General features: G+C 36.1%; 1 protein-coding gene across 1 annotated transcript in view; it reads left to right on the forward strand.

The window, feature by feature from the left end:
• Positions 1–21,312, forward strand: part of LOC106657939 (ras-related and estrogen-regulated growth inhibitor-like) — a 58,346-nt gene extending 37,034 nt beyond the window's left edge. The window contains exons 4-5 of the mRNA XM_014379653.2: positions 13,083–13,264; positions 20,186–21,312. Coding sequence (XP_014235139.1) covers positions 13,083–13,264; positions 20,186–20,489 — 486 coding nt within the window. The 3' untranslated portion in view covers positions 20,490–21,312. The remainder of the gene's footprint in view (positions 1–13,082; positions 13,265–20,185) is intronic.
• The last annotated feature ends 855 nt before the right edge of the window (positions 21,313–22,167 follow it).

A 22,167-nucleotide genomic window follows, 5' to 3' on the forward strand; every position in this document is an offset into this window, starting at 1 on the left:
AAAAGACAGCGTCTGCAATTACTTTGCTTGGAATTCTCGAATTTTTTCTAATTGACGAGCTACCCGAGTGTTCGGGTCGCCTGCTCGACCATCGCCGAGGCTGTCCTCGATAGTACCAGTACAACCAGCATTCGGCTGTAGACTCGAGAGTTAAAAAGACAGCGTCTGCAATTACTTTGCTTGGAATTCTCGAATTTTTTCTAGTCGACGAGCTACACGAGGGTCCGGGTCGCCTGCTCGAGCATCGCCGAGGCTGTCCTCGATAGTACCAGTGTAACAAGCATTCGGCTGTAGACTCGAGAGTTGAAAAGACAGCGTCTGCAATTACTTTGCTTGGAATTCTCGAATTTTTTCTAATTGACGAGCTACCCGAGTGTTCGGGTCGCCTGCTCGAGCATCGCCGAGGCCATCATCGAGAGCACCAGTGCAACAAGCATTCGGCTGTAGACTCTAGAGTTGAAAGGACAGCTTCTGCATAGATCGGACATGGAAAATACCATAGTTCAGAGATCGTTTATTCGTTGAATCTCTGTATTTGTTCACTAAAAAATTTAATTTGGGCTATAACGTCTAAAAAATTCAAAAGATAGCTTCTGCATAGGTCGGACATAAAAAATACCAAAGATTAGGGATCGTTTATACGTTGAATCACCGCATTTGTTCACTAAAAATTTCAATTTGGGCTATAACGTCTGAAAATTTCAAAAGACAGCTCCTGCACAGGTCGGACATAGAAAATACCATAGTTCAGAGATCGTTTATTCATTGAATCTCTGTATTTGTTTACTAAAAATATTAATTTGGGCTATTACGTCTAATCAATCTGAAAGACAGCTTCTGCATAGGTCGGACATAAAAAATACCAAAGATTAGGGATCGTTTATACGTTCAATCACAGTATTAGTTTACTAAAAATTTCATTTTGGGCTATAACGTCTGAAAAATCCGAAAGACAGCTTCTGCATAGGTCGGACTTAGAAAATACCATAGTTCAGAGATTCGTTCTTTCATTGAATCTCTGGATAACCCGCGATAAAATTCTAATTTTAGCCTCATCGTCTCAGTAAGACGAATGATAATTTCTGCATAGGTCGAACATAGAAAATACCATCGCCTAGAAAGTCGCTTATTCGCTGAAACTTAAAATTTCTATACGACTAAATTAAAACCAGGCTTTTATTTCTAAGAGAGACGAATCAAAGCTCTGCATAGGTTCATCATACAACGTTACGACTTTTTGAAAGTCAATTTATCATGGAATCGACGCATTTCTTCACGGCAAAATAAAAATCAGGCTTTTTAGTCTTAGAAAAACGACAGATAGCTTTCGTAGCAATCGCAAGTACTACTTTACGACTTTGCAACAATATCACATCAAGTAGTGCATTGTTAGCCGTCGTTGCTAAGGCCGTCTTGAGCAACACGCTGTAGCGAAAAAAATTTTTTTTTCACGTCGGAGAAAAAAAATTATTTCGGAAAATCTATGCAACCTTTTGCGCATGTAACATGTGCAGACGCTGTCCAAAAAAATTACCTTCCCGTGGAATTTTTTTTTAACCTGTATTCGAACATTTTGGTTTTTCGGCCCATTTCCACGACCATCATTCATTAATTGGTTTACCCGTATCACAAATCTTGATGCTCCATTGAAAAGGGCAAACTTTTTCCTTAATTTTGATATAAATTTGGTATAGACAATAATGTCGTTTACTATTTTTAATTTTGAAAAAACCAATGTGTGCGCTTTATGTGGAACATACTGTATATTCGTTCGTCTGGGGATTATGATATTATTAATAGTGACTGTCGTTTTCGCACTCCAGTCTTCTCAGGTAGTTTTATATTCATTTCTCTGAAACTCTCTTAAACAATATTTTGTCATCTTTGTGCAGTTTCATTACCGATTTGAACAATTCTTTGGCACATAAAATCCTCTTGGAAATGAAATTTGTATTTTCCGTATGGAACTGCACCCCTTTTGGAGCTCGCTTGCGCAGTTTCAACCGGTTTGATGATAGCGGCATCTTCTCTACTTCACAAGCGATAAGAGACAGAGTCACGCTCGACCTTCAGAATGTACCTATTACCCCTGACACACACACACACACGCGCGCGCGCGCGCTTACACACGAGAGCTGCACTAACAAGTTTCAAGCAGTGCATGTGTACCTCTGCTCTTTATAATGAGGATTTATCGTCCAATTATAAACGTGTATATAATAAAAAAATATGTTTTCATTGATATTTTTATATCATCAAGTTATCATAAAATTGGGTTATTTTACTGTCGGGAGAAAATTATAAGTTCAATGCGTAATAACCGATAACGCTATAGGGCTGGATGCGTTAACATTATTGATTGAACATTCAGAGTTTCGAAATTCACTGTGGTACTGCCCCCATTGCTTGTTGCGTATTTAATTCATTTTCATTTGACTCAATAATGACAGGTGAGTAAATAGATCCCGTTAAAGTCTTAATTCAGCTGAAAAATTGAAATAATTATTCATCAGCAATACTTTCTAGATAAGGAAAATGTATTTCTGTTTTCAAAACAATGAAATCATCATTAATCCATTATGGGTCAAATTTTGACACCAGACTCAAAAGTTCACGTTGGAAATTACTATTTGAATATTTCTTAAATACCTATTAACAAAGTTTATAACTAAATAATTCGTTGAATCTACTAATTTCTTGGTTCAATCAACTGAAAGAACTTGCAAACAAATAAACGCTGTATCATGTACATTCTCTGCTTCATTTATGAAATCATACATTTCAGGATTTTCGCACTAAATTTGATTTCTGACTAACATAATTAAAAAAAAAAAAAACGTTTTGAGATTATCATATCATTCTTGAAAATATTTATATCTATACTTTAAAATACAAAATGAGATATTAACCATAAAAATACCTGAATAAAGTCATATATGAGTAAATCTCTTAAGATTTTAATATTTGTGGCCACTCCACAATGTTCGTGCAAAAACTAGAAAACCACCATTCCTGGTAAAGTTCGCATTAATTTTCAACTTTTATTTTTATTGAAAAAAATTTCTAATTGTTCACAAACACAAATTCATAAAATAACATGCAATTTATGACGTTTTTTGTAAGTTTTGAAATTCAACTCATTCTATTGCTAATTTTTAAATTCTGATTACCGAAAGGTCCATCAAGCTTTTGAATCCAAATCATCACTTGGTTATCCATAGAAATAAATATTTTAACCAAATTCAGGAGTACATATTGCCTTAAAAATATGTTTCATCAATTTCAGCATTAACTTGTACTTTTTTAAATTTTCAAACCTCACTCGAATTTGATGGAAATAATTTTTCGTCCTTACAAAGTCTAAAAGAACAACATAAGTTTGCTGTGAAAAAAATTATTTTGTAATAGCAAAATATTAAAATACCTTACTCATATACGGGTTAAAATGATTGTCACCTCGAGGCTTGACAAAATACCCTGCGTGCAGCATGCTTGCTGCGGAATTTATGCGGAATTAATAAAATTAACTAACCACTCGCAGGTAAATCTTACACTTACGATTTTGTAAATCCAAAGTTTTTTATCTCTCAGTGTATAGAAAAAAAACAGTAGTATTTGTCAAGAATGGGAAATCAGAAAATGGAAAAATTACTGTAGATCAAAAACCAAATTTTATCACCCCCATCTGTCCTTAGAAATGTCTTCAAAATTGCATATAAATTGCTACGGATTGCTGCATATCTTCTTATGTATTAAGTAGTGAAGCTGCTAAAAAAAAAGTACTATAATAGTACTATAATAGAACTGTATTATAAATAATATATAGAACTATTATAGCACTTTTTTTTAAGTCAAAATCAGAAATTTCTCAAAAAAAGTCTAAAATACCGAACGAATGTAGTGAGTGAGTATAAAGCGCTAGCTGCACTCGTGCGCTAACCTCACTCCGCGGTACCAGAATGTGCGACTTATAAGTCGGAAAAGGGGGCATAAATGTGAACTTAGCACATTGCTATAAAAAAGTATATTGTACACGTGTCATAAGTAGCACATTATGAGTACGCCAGAAGCACCCTCGCTGCGCTCGGGCGCTTTACTCTGCCGTGTCATAATTTTCTGCTTTTGCCACTGTCTCATAATGTACTATTATCCGCATGATTCTGTTACGGCATCACCTTTGATTCCCTGTAACATTCAAATAAGTTTCTAAATTTTCACACACAGAGAACCAAAAAAAGGTCATAATGATCTTCTCAACAAAATGTTTGTCGAATCGATTGTTTTCACAGTGAGTAATGCGTTGTTTGAGCTTGCTCTTGACGATTCGACATACCGAATCGTTCGATCACTTTGAATATAAGATTACATTATCAAGTATTTACTCAAGAAACAAAAGAATTGCGCATAACACAGTGCACAAATAATGAACCGCAGTGCAAACGGGTCTTACTTAATTCCACCACACATTTTATATCTCGCGTAAAACAATCGTCATCGTTCCTTGCAAAAAAGGGGAAAAATGTTGCACTGTCTACTGCACTTGCATATACTTACACAGAGACACACAGACACCGAAGGTAGGAGTCTTGATTATTGCTGCTGCTGTTGCTGCTACTGCTGTTATCTTCATCTTTGGAGTTTCTCGCGCGCTCTCTGCGTCTTATATTCTTAATTAATCGTGCACCGACACCCACCCGCGCGTGCGCATATGCAAGAAGAAGGCGACGATGCTCCTGTTGGCCTTGACGCGCTGCTCACACTGCCTCGCTTCTTTTTTCCCTTTCTTTTTATATTGAATTTACGCTAAGTATAAGTGTATACGTGCGGCTTTTAGCATTGCTTTTACTTTCCTTAAAATGTAACAGACATGCTGCATATATAAAACAATGGTACTATATGACACTTTGCAATCTGCACGTAACGAGTCTCGCTGTGCCGCATCGAAATTCTGTTTTTAAAAACATCTTTGCATTCACCTACAAAGTTGATTGATAAAACTGATAATTACTATATTCTCTTGTTTGTGCTATTTTCTCCATCTTCGCACAATTAAAGGTATAAATTAAGGCTAAATTTTACTTACTATTGCATAGAATAGTTTATGATATTAAATTTCTTCAATAATCATGCAGTTGTAATGAGTTCATTGAAATTTTGGATTGGTAAAAAGTTTAAAAAATCGAAACAGATAAATTTCTTCGATCGCCTGCCTGACGAAATAATCGAAATGATCTTATTGAAGTTGAAAGACGACGAAGAGGCACTTTTCAATGCTGCCATGATTTCTCGCAAATTTGCTTGCATTTCGAAATGTAACAAACAGCTAAGGGAGCGCATAAGGTATCACATCAAAAAAAGCAACTGGGAAGTCAACCATTTGTCAGGATTATTGCATCGAAAAGAAAAGAAAATTTCCGCAATAACTTGGCTCGCAATGCATCACCAATCGAAAATCTACAGTGACGTTTGCTCTTATCACTCATACATCTGACGTTAATGTTCAATTATTAACTTGTGAACTATTTTTTCGAGACAGTAAACTCATTGCTCTCGGAAAATTAATTTCGATTAAATTGAATCAATGACAGTTTGCGCTGCAAGTCTATATAGTCTATGTAGTCACCGGTTCAACAATTTTTCAAGTCGATCAGTTTCCATGTAAGTCTATATGTGTTATCTACCTGATGTGGAATCAGTGTCGAAATTTAAGAAGCTCTCGTGCGGCAAGCGCTGCTCCTGCTACAGCTGCTGCTGCTGCTGCTACTCGGAAAGTAGTCGCGCGCACGGAGGGACACTCGATACGTGCGGGCGAGTACATTAAACGAAAGGATGTGAAAGTTTCCCGTTAAATTTATCATACTACTCGGCTCCAAAGACGCTTTATGATTTTTTAATATACAATTTCTTTAAATGTATTTATGTAATTTTAATGGATAGTTTATTAAACGACGTGGCGATTGCCCGGCGCTTTTGCATGCACGCGAGCCGTTCAAGTGGATGTTTTTACACTTAAGAAAAATGTAATTGTGAATGTGCGAGATGTAAGTATGTGCGTGTGCTTTGAAGTAATCAAGAGCAATTAAAATCTTGACACCGATTCTCTTGACAAAAAATCGTAATGCTGAAGTAATTTCGAAAATGTATTAATTTTAATGTATTAGTTAAGCTAGCCGAAAAAACAAATTTTATTATAACTAAATTATTGAATCATTTTTTCATTACATCACTGAATAAGTAAGCATCAATATACCTATAATGCACACATTTAAGTAGATAAGCTCTTGGCTCTTGAGTTGTTCCTTGCGCTGCTGCAATGCTTGATATAATTTATAAATATACTCGCTGGAGAACATACCGTACTCTGCTCTCTCTTTCTGTGTCTCGTGGAACATGTAGCTTTGTATGCTATAAAGGATGCCGCTCGCGATGACGTTTCCACGTCGTCGGGTGAGCTTTTATATTTTTAAATCCCCCGACGTGTCGGCATTACGTTATACATGCGCACCGAAGACGACTATGGCTTTTTTACTCTATTTGTTACTATGACATATAACGCAGGACGACGTCGAGAAGGACTCGTAGGCCGGGACGACGACCACACAGCCTAGACACGCTCCGAGCGCGCGCTCGAGCTTTGCACATTCATACTTTATACCTGTATAAATGTAAGTACTACCTTCCGCTTCTCGATATATGTATATGAGTTATACGCGTCGAGTTCTTTCGTCGTACTCGAACGTAGCGTACATATTTTTGTCGGAACGCGTGCGCAGCTCGATAGACATACGCGTGCTAGGCTATCCTAGGATTTGTCACATGCGGCACGCCATGAGCTACGCGGCCATTCCTGAGATTTATGTAGCGTAGCGGGCGAAATGAGACTTAATGGTTATCTATGCAATATCCATGTCGTCTTTTTTGTTTCTTTCGAGCCAAATGACTGCGGACAGAGCGGATATCGATTTATAAAGATTATATCAACACGTGCCGTCTTCCTAAAGATTATTGCCAAGGCGTGAATGCACGCTTCATCATCTATACTATATTACTGTGTTACATCCATATGACTCCCTTCTTCTACTTTTTTTTTTATTCACAACTTTAGATCGACTGAATGTACGTCGTATAGCGCATGACCGATCGATCGACATTAACCGATTGTTTTAACCGCTCAATGGCCTCGTGACCGTCGCTGCGCTTTGAGTCTAGGCTACGATGCGTAATTAAGAGATACCGGAAATGGCATCGTTACGAGCGTAGAGTGTACACGCGCGTTGGAAAAAAAATCGGTCACACGCGTCTCGCATTTTTAGCTGATGTATCAAGCTGCATTTTCACTAATCATTTGCGATTAGCTGTATTGCGGCCACACCAGTTGAATGTCGCTAATCAATTGATAACGATAGACCGATGTTTCTCGCTTTGGCAATTGTAAATATCGTATACGGTATGGCTAATAAGTACGTACCAGTGTCCATGATTTGCCATTGAGCGGCTTTTGATTACGATTCTTCAAACACGTGCTGTGTGTAGGGCAGCCGCGACTTACAACATGTAATTTATTAATTAATTTACACCTGCATAATCACCGCATAATAAAGCCCAACTCTTCATTTCCCTTCTCTTTTTTTCTCTTTCTTTCTTCTCGGCAAGCAATAAATACATCGATATTTCGTGTGCGGTGTGGCGTTGCTTCACGAGCGCAACGACTGATTATACGGAATATTTATTAGTTTTAATCCCTTTTCGAACTTGCGCATTGAGATTGTTATTACGTAAATTAACACCATCGGTCCCTGAGTGCCTGGAGAGTCGAAAAAACGAAATTGAATAAATGTCGGGCGTGCGCGCAATGCTTGTAAGAGCACAGAGAAAAAGAGAGACGCGCACGCAATCATCATAACTCCTCATCATTAACAAAACTCATTAAGCTGCAGAAGCTACACGTTTGGCGCGTAAAATGTACCAAGCGCGTATATGAGCTCAGATGATGCGTATTATTATGCTTGTGGGACGCACTTGTATACGCCCTTTCGCTTTTCACCTCCTGCGCATGATGACCAAAAGCAGTAACGCAATACGCCCTGAATTACAAAAAGACCCTGATAATAAACGAGCCTCTACATTGCGCACGCAAGCGCATATAAATAAAATTGGTTTCGGAAAACACTTTCATCTTCTCGACGATGAAAAATGTAGCATTCTGGCGGACTGATTTCAATTGATTATTTGCGAAAAATTGTGCAGTTGTATGTATGTAAAAAGAGAAAATTCGGACGTTGTTCGTTTAAATAAATTATTACTGAGCTATAATTACAGCCATCCAAATACTTACCACATGCTGGGAAAAATCCATAGATTTTTCCATTCTGCAGCTCAAGTTTCTGAATAAACTTGCAAAAATGTTTTTTTAGCCAAAGCTGAAAAGGCAAAAATCTATCGATTTATCTTTCTCGATAATTTTGCATGGAAAATTAATCAATAGCTTAATTAATAACTAATTAATTTATTAGATTTATGAATAACTTTTTTTAACGTTGTTTCGAAAAAACGTGTTCACATTCGAATTTATGGGGCCAACATGTGTCGAAAACATGTTTTCCTTTCGTGCCGAAAATCGCCCTCAGCATCTGGACTAATAAATCATTATGAATATCCAAGTCGAGCTTTTACCTTGAAAAATATTTGTCGGAATTTTTTTAGTTATACTACTAAAAAGACAAAAAAAGAAAATCAATAGATATGTAGCTGTAGATTTTTTTCTGGCAAGTGTTTGTGAGCGAGTTGAAGATACTAGACATTGAGACACGAATGCCACATTTGCGCGTGGTAGCCAGTTTTTACTGGACGCACTCATATATGTTAACGTAACCGAGACTCGACTCGACATTTGACCCACTTCCGCTCACGTAAAGCACAACGCGCACTGCAATAGATCCTTTTATTTTTTCTTCTCGTCGGCTGATACGACTAATCGAGGCTGGACACTTTTCTGTGCCTCCATATCATGTATCGAATATCCATCTCATTGAGAATAATTACAAACTTCCTCGCCCGTACACGAAATCCAACTACGCTCGTTTGCGCGCGTATCTCTTGTCATAATCTCGATCGTTGACACCGGCCGAGTATAATACACACGATGCTTCTAATACGTACACCTTATATACATAACCGACAGCGAAAGTGACAAGGGCACTGAACGATCGATGTCAATGTGAGTGTAATCAGCCTAGGTTTCTTCAGTTCTTTCATGGCACAACTGCAGTAAGGCACTCCTGCCACGCGCACGAGCGAGACATAACTAGAGATGAAATTCCAAACGAAAGAAATGGTTCGACGAACCATTGGTTCGTTGACCAGTTTCATAATAGCGATACTGTCCGCCTTACGATGTATTTAAAGGTCAGATAGTTAATCTTGATCGACAGCTTGAATCGCCAAGCGATCGAATAAATACAATTATATTCAAGTTGCATGCATGATTTTTTCTCCGGAAAATAAAAATCAAAACGACCCTCGCAAAGAATATCTCATTGTGCACTCGAAGCATGGTTGAGATCCAAGACGCGTATGTCATTTGCAGCTCCGAGAGGGCATACAACTTTGCCTTGTGCAGCGCGAGCAGTCAACGAGCGCATAAACTCGCTTTGTCTATTTCTATTTATAAATGCGAGCACATCGACTCGTCGCTCGTGTGTTCGTAAGCGAATGATACGTAGGCTACTTACGCTACGCAGCCTGAAACAACTTTTTGTACTGTCAGCTTTTCGATATGGTGATACGTACTTGCGACGTGCCGATACCAATACCTATTCATGGTTCAAATCAAGAAATCAGTTTAAATGTATCTAGACAGATCGAAATATTGTGATAATTTTGAAAACCAGCCAAAAAAAACCTGGAGTTATGAAGCAACCTATCCACGCTCGAGGCAGAAACTCGTGTAGAATGTAGCTACTTCATTTTCGGTGGATCAAACATGATCTAATATACGCATAACTCATTTCAAATTTTGGTTTCATTGTATATTCGAAAAATTTCATATAAATATATGTTCCAAGTGGCAGTTTGTATTAGGCCACAGAAGATTCATCGAGTATCGACAAAATTTATATTTTATTTCTCCAAAGCCTTGAGAAATCGAATTAGACTTTGGATATGTGTACACGTGCGAATAAGAAAATATTGCGTAAATCGACTATGAGTTTTTTTATTCTCTTTCATGCTAAATACGAAAGAAGATTACAGTTTTGCATCCTCGAGTTCAAAGCGGTGCCCTTATTGTTCTTGTATAACGATTCCTTGTTAGATAATAAGTAAAGGCCCCATAGTCAATTACGTAAAATTAGCGATACGATAAAAACCAGTAGAGTAAGAAAATCAAGCTGTGTGGCGTCGATCCCAGGGGAGTATTGATAAGAATTGAGAACTTACACTCGGCACGTAAATCCAAATGTGTCCGACCTTCCCAAGGATTGTCTTATTTGGCCGCCGCATGTTCTGCATTTTGTATACCGCGAAACGTGTGCATTATAAAACAGCGGAATGCTGCGCGTTGCACTTCTTTGGACATAGGCGCTCTGTGTACGTGGAAAATGGGCCAAGCAACGGCCGTTTATAAATAAAGGTGTGCCAGCTCTTTACACTTAAAAGCTCGTGTTCGGCTACCATAAGCTGGAGTGTCCCAAGTCTTGCTAGCCTGTTTGTACGTGTGCACTTTGAGGGCGAAAAATTAGGGAAAAACATGGTGCGGATAAACATGCTCACACACATAAGTATGCATATTATATACATATATTTTATATCTATATATTATAAACACGCGTGTACAGCTAAACCTTTTCCAACATGTACTCGTGGCTACGTAAACATTGTGCAATTCGAGAAATTTTTTTATATACAGAGCGATGCGATACTGATATTGTCTGAGATTTTATGCAATCCGATCAAAAACATGCATATATACTTGGGTGCGTACATTTTTTACATCTCTGAACGCGCTGCTCGTATTTGTTTATAAAATTCGTAGTAGTTTCACTCAAACTTTGAGCTGCTGAATGTCATATTGTAAAATGCGAGTTCAGTGTTTGACATGATTCGATCATTTGATAATCTCCTTGCGGATAAACCCGCGTTTTACCCCCGCACAATAGTAGAATCGCAACTGACGAAATGAATGGGGGAAAAATTCAGAGATCCCTATATTAATCATGAATCAATAATAATTCACATTATTCTCTGGGCTTATTTTCGAAATACCTTTTGGATTTTTACGTTATTTAGCGAGTTATGTATGCAAATAATTTATAAATTCACGTGATTGGTCAATGTCTTTGCTCGTTCGATTAGACGATCTCGTCACGTACGAGCAAATAAATATATTTAAAGTTACTTTTAATCTTCGGCTACATCACATGTAGACATCACGAGCAGAATTTTCAAACAAAAAAGCTGATACAGTGAATCAACTAACTATGCCTATTTGTTATTGTTTTCTGCATAGGCGAAAAACCGGTATAACGATACACGAAAATTCGACAAAAATCAAGCACTATTCCGTAATTAAGACTAATAATTCACACCTAAGTTTAAATGTGTTTTTGCGCTCATTTTCCTATCTATCGCACATTAATACCTTTTACATAATACAACTTGCTCACACGTATGTGCAGTCCTTAAAAATCGGAGGTAGCATTAATTTACATCACACAAACATCTAACTCGTGCATAATATCCACTCATAGACCAAACCAACGAGACTCGATTAAACTAATACGTGACTCGCGAAATTGACCAATCAATTAAATGCTTACACCCTTCCAGGCTATTTTTTGATGTGTGCACAACTAGGCGTCATAGAGCACTGCATGTTCCAAACACCACAGGTTAAGAACACTTCCGTGATTCCAGGCTTAGCTGTAAATACACACGTAACGAGCTTTTTTATTCTAATCTAAATATTTTAATCTCTTTTTTCTTCGTCTCTTGCCGCTAATCGTCGAAACTTCTTATTTTTATTTTTGATGATTTGATTTGTCGTACAACATTTAATGTTTACGTAATAATTCATATCAAGGATGAGAAAAACGCAAACAATGACATTTTTGTTGTTATCATTGTTGACTTGTTACACCATGCAATGCTTGTCAGCTTTGGCCTATACTAGAGCTTCATTATGCATGCTATTTATTTTTGTGACGGATAACTTTTAATTTCTACGTTAAACTAACTTTGCTGTTGCATAATTTTTTAATACATCAAAATATAGTATATTTTGTAACAAGTGCGCGAAGCAGTTGACTCATCTAGGAGTTGTTTTCACCCGAGCGTAGCGAGGGTGCAAAGACTCCTGGGTGAGTCAACTTCCTCGCGGACTAGTTGCAAACGATATCTTTTAACTCTGCTTGCGAGAAACTAGGGTTTTCTGACGCTTTAAGGTTAGAAAGCCCGTGTTTCGCGCACGCAGTGTTAAAATAGTATATTTCTCAACGGGTGCACATATGGTTTTTTAGCAAAACGAGGGATTATAGCACGAGCCGAAGGCGAGTGCTGTAACGAGTTTTGTTAAAAAACCATATCTGCACCAGTTTGAGATAATATTTTTTCCTACGAGAGCCTAAAATTAGCGGCAAAGTTGCGTATTTTAGGTTAGAGTGGGGAAAAATTTTTTTTATGAAGGGCTAGAATCAGAAGAAATTTTAAGAGCTTTGTTCGTATCTGTGGGTGTAAAATCATTTGTTTGTGTTTTCTGGATAATTATATTTTCCAAAAACATATTTACATTTCACCATATTCAAAGTGAACTATTTAATCTACCCCCCCCCCCCCCCCCCCNCCCCCCCCCCCAGTTGATATTTACTTATTTTGAATATGAATAATTATGGTTGCAACCTCAGAGGCTATAAGGTCATAAGAACCATGGTGTGCTCAGGTCGACCTGCACAAACACTCAACTTTTTTTCACTTTACGTTTTTTTTGTCATATTCATGATAAATATATTTAAAGGTAATTTTGATTCATTGAAAATATCAGTCTATGTACAAATTGTAAAAATTAACATTAATTCAAAACTTTACAGGAAAACGGCTGTCTATATTCTCATATTAGATGGGGTGAAGCTTTCGTAATCGTCTATAGTGTGACGTGTAAACGCAGCTTCCAAGAGGCTCGTGGATTACTGAAGCAGTTGGCCGATCTGCGATTACCTTCATACTTCACGGCATTATTGCTTGGGAATAAAAGAGATCTCGATCATGCCCGGTGAGTTGAATTGTTTTTTTCTGGATATTTTTAATTTGACTCAACTTTTTAGCTAACACCATGTAATAAATAATATGTAACTATTTTATATCACTGTGATATGTGATATGTGAGCCACGTAACTTTATTCGGTGCCCAAAAGGAATTTTTCGGAACACGAATTGAACATTTAGAAAAAGAGGCAAAAATAGATTCCGAGGTGTTTCCTCACAGTTATTACGTGAGAGGTTATGCTAGAGCCGAAATTATGACGATTGAGAAAACAATTTAATGCTGAGCGCGACAAACAACTCATTATAAAATAGTCGACGTCTTCGAATATACGACGGAACGCTAAACACTACTCTTTTCGCTCAGCCAACTATCAAATTTCTCTTCTCTAACCGAGTTGAAAGTGATGATAATAATCGGGTCGCGCCCACACATTATATCGAGCACGTATACATGCATGTCCTTTACACTGATTTCCACGAAACAGAAAGGTAGGCAACGGATTAAAGCTCTCGAACTTTTTTAGTCTGCGTGCGTTCTCTGAGCTGTGTGTAGCATAACGTGTGGATATACGTATTATAAACTGCACGTTGTAGGCGATAACCGAGTAGAGCATGCACAATTTTATGTGTATTTGTGTGTGTGTGTGTATGTGGTTAGCGAGGACAAAAACTAAAAAGGCCTGCATTATCGCGGACACAAAAGTTGCGACGCTCGATTTTCGTGACCAGATCTATCGTATTATTATTTATATTTAATGTGTTGCGATTTTGTAAAGTTTTTGCATATGAGAGTTACTCGCGAAGAAAAGATCGCTTACACGCCAAAGAGAAGCCAATCGTTTTCAAAGAATATTCGCTTGCTTGTGAGAAAGTACGCGTTTGCGTGTGTCTGCATAGAACATATGTGTATATCATAACGATTTTTACCGTAGGTTAAGATCGAGAATAGATAATATTCATGGTACATTATAATGTACAAATAACGTCAGCACTGGGGAAGGATTGATAAACGTTTCAATTTGTGTATTAGCTCAGATGAATGAGAGAGCTCCAGGAGCGGGAGCAAGACAGCTAAAAGTATAAACACTGCTTGTTTTATTGCGATTGCTTATGCGCGTCTATACATATATTAGTTTCAATGAGAGGTTGAAACAATCATCGAGGTGTTTACTTATCAATAAAAGAGCATAGAATTGGAAACCCAATGTGTTTACGTCCATTATATTGTCATGATTGATTTTATTGAAACTTTTTTCATAACGAGTGGGTTTCGCGTTTTTTGGCTCGATCGACGCCGTAGACTCACATGTGCAATTCCATGTGTACTTTTGACTGTTAGTACATTGATCGTCAGATTAATCATTTTGATTAATATCTTCGTGCGTGATAATTATTTTCTTCTCTCAATAAACTCACATATATTTGCATGTGATGCGGGTCTATGGGAATTTTTACGCTTGTGCAACATGTTCGTACTTGAAGCTTTTGGGAGCTTTGTATTTGACCTAGGTGCGTGAAAAAGTCAATGCTCAAGTTGTGCGCTCGATGTATATATCCATTAATCAGGTGTTATTTATTTTGTCATTCGTGTACGCGCTGTTATTTCGATAAGATGCTTTGTCCTTGCAAACTCATACACGCATAGTCGCATTTGTGCGCGCACAACTTTATCAGTTGCGTGTTTTCGTATGACAACGAACGTAGCAAATGTGCTTCTGAATTTTCTGCTTGGACTTTCTCCTGGTCGAGAAATCAATATACCTGTATAGAGTATTTGCGTATCTACGCTTTGTGTGTTGCACCAACGTTCGGGCGAACAAGTCGATTGTGATGGACGACGACACATTCTATTATTTTCATTTCTGACACGAATAACCTTCATATAAGCTATATTATTTTATTTATCTGCGAAATTGGTTGAAAAAAAATTTGCTCCAAGAATTGCTTGATGTCTTTATAGAAAATAAGATAGCCCTGTACATGTCATGTAGGTAAATTAATCGATATCAACCACTTGTGGTATAGACCTATCGATAATAGAATGAATGGAAAAACAAATTATTCAATGTGAATATAATCAGGTCTAAATTAATATTCAAAATTGCTTTCGAGGCCAAATAAATACTTTGCCTACATGATACATGATTCAATGTGCCTAAGTGAAGTGAAGTGAAGTTCGTGCAGATTTTATTCTTTTTTCTTCTCGTACGACTGTTCCTCGTAATTAAATTATTAATTTCTCTACATAAATTCATCGCATTTTATTTTACTTCAGCTTCAAAACTATTCATCTATAAAAAGCACATATTAGTGCAGTTAATTTTTATCCTTGAATTACCAGTGTTAAAAAAAATTTCTTATTTCTCTCTACAAAGTTGTAGCGTACCCTTGCACTACAATGTATCTATAACTTAATAGTGATTACTGTATTCATAGAAGATTTTCGGCTTGGGCTCTTTTGCCCAAGCCTGTACACTGTAACTATCCTGTAATTGAGCGGTCATTTTATCTCAATCTGCTGTATTAAGATGTACATCCACGCGTACATTAAAAAGTCTCATTACTTTCACTAAATGTTCTTGTTTCGTAAACTGATACATGCGTATCACAAAAACATGAGAAAAATTTATGTTCAGCAAGTATATACATATGCTGTATTTTATTGTGTTGTCTGTGTGTTATCACCATTGCTGTATACGATGTTTAGAGTTGAAAACTTATTTACCCCCTTCATATCCTCTCTCTTTTAAAACTGTATCGCGCTACATGTCAAAGATTTGAAAATTTAAAGTGATTATTAAACCTGCACGTAGGTTACACGATATAATGATTTTCGCAACTATTTTTTTCGTTGAGTTGTTTAGAAAGTTTCTTTTCTTCATGGGTAAACCAAACATGCAGAGATACAGAGTTTAAATTAATAGCATACATTATCCAGTATCATTGAATTTTAAAAAGAATGCAGTTTGGAAGATAATTCTGATATAAAAAATTTCCAAGAATTAATTAATTCCATTAATTATTCATTTTCAAATCTAAACCTCTATTTATGTATTTGAAAGTTTTCACTTAACATCAAAAGTTTGGAACAGTCTTTATTACTGTTGAGTAACTAATCAATTTATTGTAATGGATGGTATGTATAACCATCGCGAAAAAAATTTCATTATCTCAACAACCAGCCAATAGTTTATTCTAAGATTTTAACACATTTATGTATGTCTTTCGTAATTGCTGATTATTAGTTTTAACATCATCAATCGAAATTCTCAATAGAAAACAATCTGTAGTAACTCTAGAAAATTTTGTATGAGATATTATTAGCGTAATTATGGAAATCTGTTTAAATTACACACCAAACTTTTCGCTAGTTTTGTGTACAAGAGCAAAAAAAATGATATTTTAATATCTTATAAATTTCATGGATATTCGTTTTTTTTAAATTTATATTAAGTTAAGTTAAATAACAATTTAATATCGTAAGTGAATACAAAATCGTGAAAAACATGCAATTTATCGTATTTCTCATAAGTTCTTATAACTCATACTTTTTAATTTTTCAAGCTCTGACTACCGAGATGCCCATTGAATTAATTTTTTTTTTTAATGAAACAAATTCAATTCCTTATTAACGCTCCACGTGTGATTGTTACAAATGTTAATACAAGTATTACTATCAGTATCAAAAAAAGTAAAAAACGGTAGTAAGGGCAGAGGGTTACTTGTTTATAACAATATCATACCAGACTCTATGGATAATTATATCATCGCGTTGTGGTTGCAAAGATATGAAAAAAAAAGCAGAAAGCGTCAAGGCCCAAATAAGATGTTAAAGTCAGAGATCTTGGACGGATCGTGTATGTGTGATTCTTTGTACATGCACGCGTACTCTGTCTGAGTATAGGTGGTACTAACCTGTTTTTCACGCAAGTGTATAGAAGTAAGAGAAGAAAAAAGCGAAAATTTTCAAGATTGCCGATGCAGATAGAACCTTATTAATGCTTCGGTGAACGCAAGCGTGCGGGAGTATATAGAATCGGGGCAAAAGTGTTTTTTTCTATTTATCATGCCTGAGGCTTAGATTCCGATACACGAAGAATCTTGATTCTCTCGCCCATTTATTTATTAACATCGATATATATGGGTCAGATTCAGAATTTTTCAAATAAACCTGCGGGCGAGGTTCACGGATTTTCCTGAAATTTTGGTATGTTATAGTACATGATAAAAAAGTGCCAAAACCAAAATGTTGGACCCCCTCCCCCCTCCTACCCCCCTCCTCCCCTATAGACGTCGATTTTCTATCTATATTTTTTCTGAAGGCCTGAAGCTATTAAAAAATCTGAAAAAATTCATGAAGGTACTTTCCAAGAATCCAAACAATCTTGAATTTTTGCAGATTTTTCGAGTGCTTCAGGCCTTCAGAAAAAATCATTGAAAATTTAAATTATTTTATTTTCGGTGAAATGGTTCGATGTACCAGACCGGAGTATTTTTTTCTGAATTCTGACGTCAAAAAACGATTCCTTGAATTTTTTCAGAATTTTTCATTCATGTCCATTCAGCCTAGAGCTGAAAAACCGCTTTTTTTCACGAAAATAATTTTTTTAAGGCGCTACGGAGCCTCAAAAAATCTGGAAAAATTTTTTTCTCATTTTGTTCATCAAAATACATAATCTCAAATTTTTTCAGATTTTTTAATTGAAGGCGATAGCGTCTGGAGCCGAAAAACGTTATTTTTAACAAAAAAGGTTCCTGGAACCCGATGGTTCCGGTAAAAAAATTTGAAAAAATTTTTTTTGAATTCCTTGTCAAATTTTAATAAATTTTGACCGTCGCAAAATTTCGATTGGAGCTTCCTAGCTCATTCTAGAGCATAACAAAGATTAATGCGAAATTCTGAAGACATCTGAAAAAAATTTAAATATGATGAATGTCTTCAGAATTTCGCATTAATCTTTGTTATGCTCTAGAATGAGCTAGGAAGCTCCAATCGAAATTTTGCGACGGTCAAAATTTATTAAAATTTGACAAGGAATTCAAAAAAATTTTTTTCAAATTTTTTTACCGGAACCATCGGGTTCCAGGAACCTTTTTTGTTAAAAATAACGTTTTTCGGCTCCAGACGCTATCGCCTTCAATTAAAAAATCTGAAAAAATTTGAGATTATGTATTTTGATGAACAAAATGAGAAAAAAATTTTTCCAGATTTTTTGAGGCTCCGTAGCGCCTTAAAAAAATTATTTTCGTGAAAAAAAGCGGTTTTTCAGCTCTAGGCTGAATGGACATGAATGAAAAATTCTGAAAAAATTCAAGGAATCGTTTTTTGACGTCAGAATTCAGAAAAAAATACTCCGGTCTGGTATATCGAACCATTTCACCGAAAATAAAATAATTTAAATTTTCAATGATTTTTTCTGAAGGCCTGAAGCACTCGAAAAATCTGCAAAAATTCAAGATTGTTTGGATTCTTGGAAAGTACCTTCATGAATTTTTTCAGATTTTTTAATAGCTTCAGGCCTTCAGAAAAAATATAGATAGAAAATCGACGTCTATAGGGGAGGAGGGGGGTAGGAGGGGGGAGGGGGTCCAACATTTTGGTTTTGGCACTTTTTTATCATGTACTATAACATACCAAAATTTCAGGAAAATCCGTGAACCTCGCCCGCAGGTTTATTTGAAAAATTCTGAATCTGACCCATATACATACTTTTACAAAATGTGTGCATACGTTTGAAGTTTGATCAATACTTCGAGAGTGAGATATGACAGTTTTTCTTTATGGCATGCACGATACAGATACAGTCGAACATTTTCGAACTCTCTGGTTCTTGAACTTCCCTAATTCACAAGAATTTGTGGTCCCCTAAGAAAAAACTCCTTAATTGCTAAAAAGTACCTCTCTTATTTATAAATTTAACCTTTCATTCCCATTGAATGAAAACAACTTTACATGTAAATTTAACTTTCTTATTTTTAATTTTATTATCGGTTCACGAATAAATATACGTAATAATTCAAATAAATTATTTATCTACAAAAACCTATCTATTTCAAATTTGAATGCAATTATTTTAATTATAAAATAATTGTCTGTTGAAAAATAAAAACATGCAACGCCATCTGTTACCGAATCCTATAAGCCTGGAAGTGTAGATATCTCTACAAAGCACTTTATTAATTATATTTTATCTTATGTTTTGACGTAGCAATAACTGATTTTTAAATTTTTCAAGAGATACGCATACTTATTAAAAAAGTGATATGAAATAAAAATGATTTAAGCTAGATCAAATGGGATTTGAAATAAAAAAAAATTGTATGCAATTGTTGAAAGTGTTTTTCTTACTCTTTCCATGGCACATTTTTAAAATTTTAAAATGTTCATTTTACTCTAAGATACAGCTATTTTTCTGAGCTGTTTTCGTATATTTTGGGCAAAGTTATTGAGTCTATTGGTTGCTTTCGATGAGTAATTTTTTTTAATGGGTATGGCAAAAAATAACTGAAATAAAAAAACGAGCTTTAATGTTTATGCAGGCTGATTTCCATCGCCTAGATGCTGCAGCTCAAAGGGTACACACCGGTTCTTGCACCAAGCGACCCAAAAACATAACTTACCAGAAAACGAAAAAGTATAAAAAAATTTAACATTATACGAAAACAGTTCAAGGAAATATCCGTATCTCAGTGAGAAATAAAAATTTTGTAATTTTAAAAAATGTAATGGAAAGCGAGAAAAAACATTTCCTATAAAATAAATAAAATTTTACGTTCATTACATTTTAAGCATTATTTTGTGAGCCAAGTATGTGTGAAAAAATTAGGATAACGCGCGACTTGATTGACAGATCAGCTCGAATTAAAGGCCTCTCACCAAAGCTTGGCTATAAAAATTCAAAAACCATTTTTGTTTTCAATGTTTCAGTGAGGTATGCGTCGACGAGGGTCAGCAGCTCTCCCTTGCCCACGGCTGTCAATTTTATGAGGTAAGCGCAGCTGAGAGTCCAGCTGGTGCAGCGCTAGCCTTTCAAGCTCTGCTACGCGAAGCTCGCTCCGTACAGCTACTACGAGCTTTACCTATACGTCGAAAACTTGGTGTCCATTCAGTCTCACGAGTCCTGGGTACGATATTTGGCAAAAACAACAACAACAGCAACAATAACAATAATAGCAATGGAAATGGGGGCAATGCAAAGGATCGCAAGAAGAGGCCTTCCTTGAGCATATGACGTATCCTCTGCGCCCTCCTCCTTGGAACGGATCCGCGAAGAGACGAACCTGGCTGTCGTCAGGACGTCGTTGTCCTGAGCAGTCGTGTGTACGCGGGTCGCTGACAAATGTTGCCGCGTCGCTGCAATGGATGACGCGCGCTCGCATGTATCGTATCATGAATTTTACTCCATCCTAAGGAAATAATATTCAGTTGGCCAATTTTCGTGTTTTTTCTGTACTCGTTACAATCCAGTATATGGACGAGTTTTTTATACAATTTTAAGCTTTACAACTTGATATTATTGTTTCATAGATAGACAAAGTATTCCAAATTATTTAATATCAAGTTATCGATTATGAAATAAAAAACGTTTTTTGTCCTTCGAATTATAATGAAAAAAGAAAAAAAGAAGGTATTTGACAAAATGCATAGAACAAATGTTGCAGGCGTGTGTATATGGTTGATTCTCCCGAAGTCTGCTTTTTGCATGTCTTTATGCCATATTCTTAAACTGGTGAAGATAAGCCAAATCTGGATTGGTCGTTCATTCAATATTGTTGTATTCTTCATGATAGGACATAAATATTTCAATTTTTTAGGGCCAGTTAAATTTGCCGTGAAGATATACATGCCAAATGTCACCTCCGTGGCATGTCTACATCTCAAAATCAACTCCATTTGCATATATCATGCATTCTCATAAGCACCTGGCCCTATAATAACTACGAGACCAGCTTCTATACATCCAAAGTAAAGTTTCGGTCTATCATAGGGCCTTGAAAAATATTTAAAAAAAATTTCCCACACATTTGAAAAATGTCTTGGATTTTAATCATGCTTCTGAATAATTTTAAACATACCGCCTGCTTTAGGTCGCTAACTCATTTTTGATGTCCCTAGATACGTAAATGTCAAGTATTATAGCCCAGCTTTCGATTGGTGTAGGTTGCGGGTTTCAAATTTTACATTTTATCTATGCTGCGATAATTATTCTATTGAAAAATTCACGTGTGTCAAAAAAACTGTCACCTCCGTGGACATGAATATTTCGAGCTAGGATCATTCTTTTTAACCGCTCTCCCCGTCAAAAGACTCGTTTTTCATGACCAAATTTCGGGTTGTGCGGAAAGTTTTGTGCGTTTCTTATTTTTCTTACATAGATGATCAAAGCAGCGATTTGTCACCTCCGTGTGTGTCACCTCCGTAACCCACAATAGTCAATTTTAAGCATAAAATCGAATATAGTTTTCGTAAAACGAAATCTCAAGGCCTCAGATTCAATGATTATTCATATTTTATGGTTTAAAAAAGGGTGAACTAGTTCGCGCCGTTCAATGCGACAAAAAAATTTTCACCATTTTTTCATTTTCTATACCCGAAAAAGCAGACTTCGGGAGAATCAACCATATGTGTGTACGAGTGCTTGTGCACTGGATAAATGGTATATTATAAATGTATGTGTGTGAATGTATACAATGCAGCGACGTGAAAATAGGTGAGAGTGGCGCAATGTCATCACAGACATTCGACGACACACGTTCGACGACGAGTGCGTTGAAAAAAAATTAGCATATGCATGCACATATTGTACATATTTTTACCATAGTGCCTAATTCTAATGTAAAGTGCGAAAAACGAAATTTAAAATATTCGAAAATTTTTGTTAAAAAATATTAACAATCATAATTGGTTGC

Source organism: Trichogramma pretiosum, unplaced genomic scaffold (assembly GCF_000599845.2).
Source record: "Trichogramma pretiosum strain Unisexual culture from Peru unplaced genomic scaffold, Tpre_2.0 scaffold12, whole genome shotgun sequence".
Taxonomy (NCBI): Eukaryota; Metazoa; Arthropoda; class Insecta; order Hymenoptera; family Trichogrammatidae; genus Trichogramma; species Trichogramma pretiosum.